At 41.4% G+C, this 9,236-nt stretch overlaps 1 protein-coding gene across 1 annotated transcript; it reads left to right on the forward strand.

Annotated features, from left to right (window-relative positions):
• Positions 1-258: 258 nt before the first annotated feature.
• On the forward strand, positions 259-8,620 carry TBX22 (T-box transcription factor 22). The gene is made up of 8 exons (XM_007093997.1): positions 259-433; positions 1,020-1,212; positions 1,944-2,045; positions 3,415-3,589; positions 4,480-4,644; positions 5,015-5,079; positions 5,459-5,544; positions 8,013-8,620. Exons 1-8 carry the CDS (start codon positions 259-261, stop codon positions 8,618-8,620), a joined length of 1,569 nt encoding a protein of 522 aa, XP_007094059.1.
• Positions 8,621-9,236: the final 616 nt, after the last annotated feature.

Raw genomic sequence — 9,236 nt, forward strand, 5'->3', positions numbered from 1 at the left:
GACTCTGGCTCCAGTTTGATTTTCCTCTCAATTTATTCTGTCTATTCAAAGAAAAAATATATGTATATATAAAAATTACACACATATGCACACACTTTTATTTCCCCTCTGAATATAGATCCAGAAACTGTTTTTCTAATTTGGGAGTTTTCCTGCTTTCTCTCCTTGCCCTGTCCTCTGCGCCCTCTCTCCCTCTCCCTCCCTAACCTACTTTAGGTTGAAACTTTGCATTGCACATTCCCTTCACCCCCTCCGGGGATGGCTCTGAGCTCTCGGGCTCTTGCCTTCTCCGTGGAAGCCTTGGTGGAGAGACCCAGGAAAAGGAAAGTGCAAGATCCAAGAGAGGAGACACAGCCTGAGTTGCTGAAGAAAGAGGAGGGAGAGGAGGAGGAGAGAAGGAACAGGACAGCAGGGAAGAAGAGCCAGCAGCCGGGTAAGTATTCCTACCTCAGCCCCAACGCCCTGAGCCCGCTACCCGAGCATGCTGGACCCGCAAGTTTCAGCGCGACCGGCGAAGCTGAGAGAGAGGGCTGCTAGCCTTACACTAGGTCTCTTTGGTCCAGCGGAATGGCCACGTTTTGGGCCGCGGGAACATGTTGGTCACTTGGCTACAGGGGAAGCTTCAGAGCCTCCAAATTCAGTCCTTATTGCTGTGGTTCATTTGCGGTGAAGGGTGGTGGCGTCCCTATGTTTGTAGAGAAGTTAGACTCTTCAATCTCCCCAAAGCCCTGAGAGCCAGATCTCAGCTGTTTCTCTCCGTAGGAAGCGTGTATGCATCCTGGTTCGGAGGGGATTCAGCCTAGGGGACAAATTTGAGAAGGATAGTGCCTTTCCCAGGACGAGATCTGGCCCCCTTCTCCCCATCAGGGGGTCACAGTAGGTGTGGGGAATTTAAGGATCTGCTTCCAAGGTTCCCAGGGAAGAGACCAAATCGGTCTGCTCCAAGACCAGCATCAGCGAGAAGGGGACGTGGGAACTGTGAACCTCTCTCAAACTCTGGTCGTCTCTCTGTCCAGCAGAAAAACGACCCAAGGCAGAGCCTTCAGCAACTGCTTTCTCAGCCTGTAGCGGCAGCGATAGTGACGACAGTGACCACAACAGAGGCAGAAATCTGGAAGAGAAAGGTGCTATCCAAGTAGAGCTTCAAGGATCCGAACTGTGGAAGAGATTCCATGACATTGGGACTGAGATGATCATTACCAAGGCTGGCAGGTTCGGCTCTGCCCAAACTGTTCAAGGGATGCACAAAGTAGGCGCTTAATGTACCACTCTCATAAGATGTGGTGCCTCCAGTTTTATGCTCTATATCCATCCTCACCCTGACAGGAATGAGAAAGTCCCTGCCTCTCAATAAATCGCCCTAGGACTGCCTGCCCATGTTAGTGGCTCAGCTTTTCTTTTCTGTACACAGTGACTTCAAGAAATTTTCCTTAAAGTCTCACAGTTATCAGTGGACAAAATCTCATCTAGCAGATCCCCAGCAGACCATCCCTAGCTAGCCTGGGGCAATTTGAGGTGGGCTTTTTTTGCTTTCACCTTTTGCTTTGCGGCAGCTTCACATCAGCTGGGTAACTTTTTTGTGTGAATCTTCCTAATTTCAGTCTTTCCCAAATCTGCCTCACAGAAAGTACTGCTGAAAACTCAGGGGCCAGGTACAGTTTTTTCTCTACTTTCTCTTATATAGCTTTTTACTAACGGTGGTGGTGGGGAGTGGGGTGGGCAAAGCTTTGTGGTAAGAATATTCTTCTCCACTCAGAAATCCAGAACCTGTTCAATCAAGCATACAACCAAAAATCTTTCCTATGTAGCAAATAGCATTCCTTGAATCCATCCTAGAATGGGGAAGTTATTGTGAATTTCTTCACTTTTCATTTGTTCCCAACCCCATCCCACTCCAAATCTCTCTAAAAACACAAGGTCAGTGGCTATTTTCTTTCCCACAGGCGGATGTTCCCCTCTGTTCGAGTCAAAGTGAAAGGGCTGGACCCAGGGAAGCAGTACTATGTGGCCATCGACGTGGTGCCAGTAGATTCCAAACGTTATAGGTAACCAGGCCCAAAGGAGACTACCTCAGGCCCAGGCTGGGAATGGGGATTCAGATCTATGGAACCTGAGAATGCTATTTTGAAAGCTCTACCATGGGGGGGTGGTATTGCTGTCCTGTGGGCTTTGGGAGTTGAATATTCTCACTCAAATGGAGGTTCAAACTGAGAAAAACAGTCTTGACTCTTTCCTCTCAGTCCTGGAGCAAGTGCCAGTTGGTGCTTCAGTGTACCGCAAACCCTTTGCTTATCCACTGCTCTGGCCTTGGCTGTGCCAATTGCAGAGGGTGTGGACTCAGGCAGCTAGGAAGGAAGTTGTTTGATGGAATTTAGAGAGAAATGCCTGTGCTTCTGGAGCTGCACCGGGCTCTGGGCTGTGCTATTTTGGCATCAGGGTCCTGGAGCAATGTCCTGATTTACCATCTAATGCTAATCTAGCAGTTACCATGTTTAGGTCTATTTTTCCTTCCTCAGCCTCTCTCCTGAAGTAGTGGTCAGGCCCTAGAAATTACAAATAACCTTTTTTTTTTTAATAGGCTCTCTACTCATAGCAGACTAATGGTGGTTGAACTGATCTAAAGCCAAGAAGTCCTTCAGTGCTAGCATCCCAGAGGCACAGTTCTGCCACCGCTTTGACTTAGAGGCTGTGGGGGTTGTACAGAAGCACCCTTACTTGGGCTGTGAGTGTTCCACTGAAGTGGTTGTCTAGCCTTTCTAAGAGAGAATCCACATCATGCCAGTGCTGGATTTGAGGGGCAAAGAGAAAGGCAGTTCAAGAGGCTGCTGGAACAGCAGCTTAGAAATAGAACAAGTTGATTGCTTTTCACATTTGATCTGGCTTGGGAATTCAGTGCACAATTGAGTGGTTGAGATTGGAAACAGGGTGAAAATCAGCCCTGAGGCCTCATGGGCTAGAGTTCCAGGGAGTATTTTGATGTGAAGTTTTATTGGTGAAAGGGCTTTGAGGGCAACTGGTAGAGGTGGGTTGGACAGACACCCTCCTCAGACTTTTGCTTTCTCTCTACACTTCCTTCTGGAGACATGAGGACTTTTTGGCTGTCTCTGTGCAGTAAAATGGATTAGATCAATTTCTGTTGCTGTTTGTGTGAGGAAATACAAACCAGACTCTGAAATCCCATGACGTTATACTCGCCCTAGAACTTCATTGCATTTTATTGACCTATACTTATATACTGTTTGCTTTTTGTCCCTGAACGCCTTTTGGAAATTAAGTTGGATCTTCTACTAGTTGCCTTTGGGATTAGGAGGCAAACCTTGGCTAATGCCCGTAGGACTGGATCCAGCAGCCTTCCTCCCACACAGCTGGCTTTGGCCCACTTCACCTAAAGCCACATGCTCTCTGCCTTTTCAGGTATGTGTACCACAGCTCACAGTGGATGGTAGCTGGGAATACAGACCACTCTTGCATTACTCCCAGGTTCTATGTTCACCCGGACTCACCCTGCTCTGGAGAGACCTGGATGCGGCAGATCATCAGCTTTGATAGATTGAAACTCACCAACAATGAGATGGATGACAAAGGTCATGTAAGTGTTCAGCAATCCTTTGTTGTGGGAGGGGAGGGAGATGCCAACGCGTCAGCTTTCAGTTCCCTCTGGAGAGGCCTAGGAGACTTCTACCAGGTGGTCTTAAGGAACTGTTTAAACTCTGGGATTGTGACCAGAGTAACTCTTGTGACATTTGCTTAGCATCTGAGAGTGCTGGGGGTTGGGAACATTGAGTGAGGGGAGTTTGAAGACCAAATGAGATTGTTTTAAGCCATAATATCTGGTTTGGGAGTGTGGAAGGGAATGCACTTCGTGAAACTCTCTAGCATCTCAGCCTCTAGGGCAATCACTGTGAGCTCTGCCTTATCCTAGATGGGCACACCTTCTGTATGGCATGGTATGACAGGAATCTCCTCCACAACTTGCCCTTATGAAAGAGGTTATTTTCAGGTTACCTGGATCTTCAGCCTTTTTTCCAGATGTATCCTGCCCCTGCCCTGCCTGGCCTGCCCCTGTGCTAGCCACAAAATAAAGAGAAGGAGGTCCCCAGAAATTAGGAGGTGGGGTATGTCAGGTGGCTGCCCTTCAGTTACCATAAGTCCAGGGAATGTATAGCAGGCAGTCAGATCCTAGTGACATTTGGGGATATCACATGGTCACCCACATTTAGAAGTAAGAAAAAGCCTCATCTGGAAATGGAATTACAGCTTCCAGATGCTGCTATGGTGCTGAAATATGGAAACCTCTTAGCCCTGGGCGTGTCTGTCTAGAATCAAATGGCACAGAAAAGTCCTTGTGTGTGGCTAACCTAGCCTTTCTGGTTTAACCTCACTTTTGCATGTGGGCATGTTGGGAATGCCAATGAGAAGAAACCAGTGTTGCAGAGGGGAAGCCAATTTCTAGGCAACATTTCATGATTTCTCCTCCAGATCATTCTGCAGTCCATGCACAAGTACAAGCCCCGTGTGCATGTGATGGAACAGGACAGCAAAGTTGACTTGTCCCGGATTCAGTCCCTGCCCATTGAAGGGGTTAAAACGTTCCTCTTTAAAGAAACTGAGTTCACCACAGTGACTGCTTACCAAAACCAGCAGGTAAGGACAACTAGGACTCAGGAAAGCAGGGATGGCTCCAGAGGGACTTTCTGGAAAGAGGCAAGCTGCACCATATGGATTGAATTTTCCACAATTAAAAAAAATTATAGTCTTATTGCATTGCCATTTAGGCAAGCTTGATTGTAAATTGTGTGGATCTTGTATTAGAAAGGAGAGCAGAACAAAGAGTGCCAGGGGAGAAAGGAGGCAACCATTCCAAATTCAACTAAGCAATATGTTTATACTAATTGAATATACTACATTACACATTGAAGTGTTTTGTGGTTGTTGTAACCATTACAAGCAAGGGTGAACAGTGTTATAACTGAAAGCATTGACTTTACCTTTTTCTCTTTTTTTGAATCCATAGATTACCAAACTGAAAATCGACAGGAATCCTTTTGCTAAAGGATTTAGAGATCCTGGAAGAAACAGGTAAGCAACATAACAAACATATCTAATGTTTATATTGCCTTTTTCACAATTATTACCGATAAGGAAACTGTGGCTCAGAGACTCAGAGGCCCAAAATTTTGTAACTCGTAGGTGGTAAGAAAATAACCTAGTGTTTTGTTTGTAAAATCTTGCTCCTCCTTTTTCCTCCTCAACCCATTTTTAAGATATTGCTTACTCTAGATTCCTGGCATTTTTATTCAGGGAATAATTACTGTGATTTTATTCAGCAGTCTAGCTATAAAAAATATTTCAGATATTGACCCCTAAAAACTATAATAAAATAACTTAAAAGTTTACATAAATCATTATTTTCAAGAATTGAATTCTGGAGTTTCTGATAGTTACATGTATTTTTCAGGGGTGTATTGGATGGGCCTTTAGAGATCTACCCATGGAGGCCTTCTCTCACTCTGGATTTTAAAACTTTTGGTGCAGATACACAAAGTAAGGAAAGTTCTAATGTTTACCTTTAAATGTTAATGAAGTATCATCAATCAGAACTTCTGTTGCAAATACTTCACAAGGGGAGAAGTGCATGCCAGAAATGCATGTTTACAGGGAATTGGGTTTATCTTTATCTTGATGAAGAGATAATAGGGGAAAAGGGGGAATGGGCATGAAGGAAAAGAGTAGAGCCATGATAATGGTGGATTTCTTGACTTCAGCCCTCTTGAGTTATACATCCTGAGATCTCCATATCTCACCTGGATTCTTCAGCATCTCACTATCTCACATTCTTTAGAATCACCTGTGGTGCATTTGTGGCCTTATTTGCAATTACATTCGATACTGAAATGTTTCTCATAAACTTTCAGCACATGTTAAAATGACATGCATTAAATTTTACCATCACTTAGTTCTAATTTTCTTTTTATTTTACAGAGGGAAACTAAATGTTGAAAACAATACTAAAACTATCACAATTAGTTTAATTGTCACAAGCATTGAAAAGATTTACAAGGTATTTGTTCTTATGTAGTGCATTACGTAACTAAATAATAACAATAATTAGTGCAAGCTTTCTGGTAGAAGAATGTATAACATCATTTCTCTGGTGTTTAATAATAAATAAAAGTATTTGCAAACAACATAGAATTATTTTACTCCTTTTGTCTTTACTCCATTAAAAATGTCTTTGAACATTAATTCAAGGTTACAATCATGGAAAAAATCATCAACATTATAGTTAGGTTGAATTTTACATGATACCATAACATTGAAAACAGATCAATTTGAATCACTTGGTAAAGTATTTCACCGGATTGACTGTATAATTTGGTTTACAGAGTTCTGTAGAAAAGTGCGAACATTTATTTGGTAGTATCACTTTAATCGCATGTAGGCAGCATGCTCTTAAAATATCCAGGTCAACACAAAGTGCACTAATAAAGAGAAAAAGCTAAAGATGATCACTAATTGGTAATTTAAAATATACAGTTTTCTTAATTATTTAAATGTCCAGATCACTTTCAGTTTGCAAAGAAAAGTGCTACTATTTTTAAATAGCTTTTTAATGTTTAATTATAAAAGATATTTGCCACCCCGTTAATAAAGAATTAGTCTAGGGGCGCCTGGGTGGCTCAGTCGGTTAAGCGGCCGACTTCAGCTCAGGTCACAATCTCGCGGTCCGTGAGTTCGAGCCCTGCGTCAGGCTCTGGGCTGATGGCTCAGAGCCTGGAGCCTGCTTCCGATTCTGTGTCTCCCTCTCTCTCTGCCCCTCCCCCGTTCATGCTCTGTCTCTCTCTGTCTCAAAAATAAATAAAACGTTAAAAAAAAAAAAAGAATTAGTCTATGTCTACATACACAAAATAGGTAAGAAAAAAACAGTAACACCAAAAAAGCAGAAAAAAAAACACAAAAATAATTGATTAAGTCCAGTCAATAACAAAATTTAAAAAATTCAAACATGAAAATAAGGTGGAAAGTCTAGATTTTCCTGGACCTTATAATAATCCTTAACTTTGGTAGATGCTAGGAAAATGAAAAGATCACCTGACAACATTAATGTGAACACTTTCATTTTTATTTTGGTATTTTTAACCTAAAAAATTGACTTCAATTTTGACATAGTGTATCATAGAAGTCTCCTAATCCATGACTTTCATATGAGAAAAAAATGTACTTAAATATGTTATTTTTGTTTATAAGATTATTTTCGGGGCACCTGGGTGGCTTGGTCAGTTAAGCATCCAACTTCGGCTCAGGTCATGATCTCACGGTAAATGGGTTCCAGCCCCTCGTGGAGCTCTATGCTGACAGCTCAGAGCCTGGAGCCTGCTTGGGATTCTGTGTTTCCCTCTCTCTCTGCCCTTCCCCCGCTCACGATCTGTCTCTCTCAAAAATAAATAAACATTAAAAATAATTTTATTTTTAATAATGACCTGATCCAAAGCTGGATGCTCAACTGACCGAGCCACCCAGGCACCCCCCCAAAAAAATTTTTAAAGATTATTCTCGTGTGCTCCAATTTTTTTTTTAAATCAAGATTGAAACTTCCTATGGAATCCCTACCAATTTATTCCATTTAATTAGATATGTATTTTTGTACATTTTTTAAAGTTTAGAAAACTTTTTTTAATTTGTAAGATATAATTAGCTCTGGGTACTATTTAATTGGGCATCTTTTGGACATTGGATAAATGTTCCAAGTGCATAGCACAATTCTTGAGCATACCGGTGAATGTTCAATACATGGTACATAATGGTAGTGCTAAAACTAATAATGGTAGTAGTAAAGATACTGTATGAACTTTGGTCAGGGAAATGACCATATTCTTTCCCAAATAAGTAAAAAGAACAGTGAACTTGCAGAAAAGCTAATCAAAAAATGAAATAGGGATGTTTGTGATCATTAGTACTCATTCAATAGGAACATCAAGTTCATTGTTCATTGACTGGATTGTCATTCACAGGTGGAAGCAGTTGCTCATCTCCAGTGACCTCTGGTGGAGAGACTCCTCCTTTGAACTCCTTGCTTTTTCCACCCTGCTCTCTGTCTACATTTCACTTATCTACAAGCTCCCTTGGAATGCCCTGTCCGGAGGTGTATCTGCACAATATCAACCTGCCCCTTTGCTACAAGATTTGCCCAAATAACTTTTGGCGACAGCAGCATCTTGTTTTGCCACCTCCTGAAAGACTAGCAAGCAGCAACAGTTCTCAGTGTTTAGCCCCACTCATGATGGAACGTTCAACATTATCTTCTCTGGGGATCGCCAATTCAAAAAATGGTTCATTTGAAGACTTGAAAGGGCAGTGTCTACAGGCATCTAATTCTTCCAATCAAATGTTGTATGGATTACAGTCACCTGAAAATATTCTATCACCAAAATCCATTGGCCAGGAAGCAATTGGTTGCTCTCTCCATCCTTCCTGTGTTTTTTATAGGTACAACTCAGTGCCATCTAGACTGGTAAATGCTGCCAACCATCTCAAAGTTAATGATAATAGTCAAGTTTCTTTTAGAGAAGGCAAATGCAATCACGCTTATTGGTGTCCAACAATTAATCATTGCCTTTAATGGAATAGTCACAATCCTAAAACAATTACACATAACCATGTATTTTCTTTATTTGTATCCAAAGAAAGGTCAAGAGCTATTGAGCTTTAAAGACTTTATTATCAGAAGGTATTTCTGTTATGCATTTAAATTGCCTTATCAGATGTTCAAAAGAAGTTGTTATAGGTCAAATATGATCTGAAACAATCTCTGATTATGGTGGTCTTGGACCTCAAAGTAAGATAGTCGATAAACATTATTTGATGAGATAGACTATGGGTGAAAATTGACTCCAGGTGAAGCCTCTACTTATAGTGATGTCAGTTTACCATTTCAACTGTCTCTTCAATATTGACAATGACCAAAAGAAGATGAATTTAACTCTTGTAAAAGCAATCAATTTTAGTTTTATCTATGAATATTATATTTGTTGTAATTCTCTAGCAATTGTAGAAAAAATTCATTTTTCATTTGCCTTACACTTTTAAACTTTGCTGTTGAAGGAGCTACTAATTTCAATTCTAAGGAACAAACAAGGACACAAACTTTCAAATATTAATCATTGCACCCTAAACATCAGTTAATCCTGAAATAACCAAAGATTAAATGAAAAGCAAAATATTCTAAGTTTGATCTT

The sequence above is a fragment of the Panthera tigris genome, chromosome X, assembly GCF_018350195.1.
Source record: "Panthera tigris isolate Pti1 chromosome X, P.tigris_Pti1_mat1.1, whole genome shotgun sequence".
Taxonomy (NCBI): domain Eukaryota; kingdom Metazoa; phylum Chordata; class Mammalia; order Carnivora; family Felidae; genus Panthera; species Panthera tigris.

Excerpts from the sequence above, each read along its gene's own strand:
- TBX22 (XM_007093997.1), top strand. The coding sequence starts at position 259 with ATGGCTCTGAGCTCTCGGGCTCTTGCCTTCTCCGTGGAAGCCTTGGTG. Across the intron at positions 3,590-4,479 it reads AGATGGATGACAAAGGTCAT|ATCATTCTGCAGTCCATGCA; the intron begins GTAAGTGTTCAG and ends TTTCTCCTCCAG. Across the intron at positions 5,080-5,458 it reads AGAGATCCTGGAAGAAACAG|GGGTGTATTGGATGGGCCTT; the intron begins GTAAGCAACATA and ends TGTATTTTTCAG.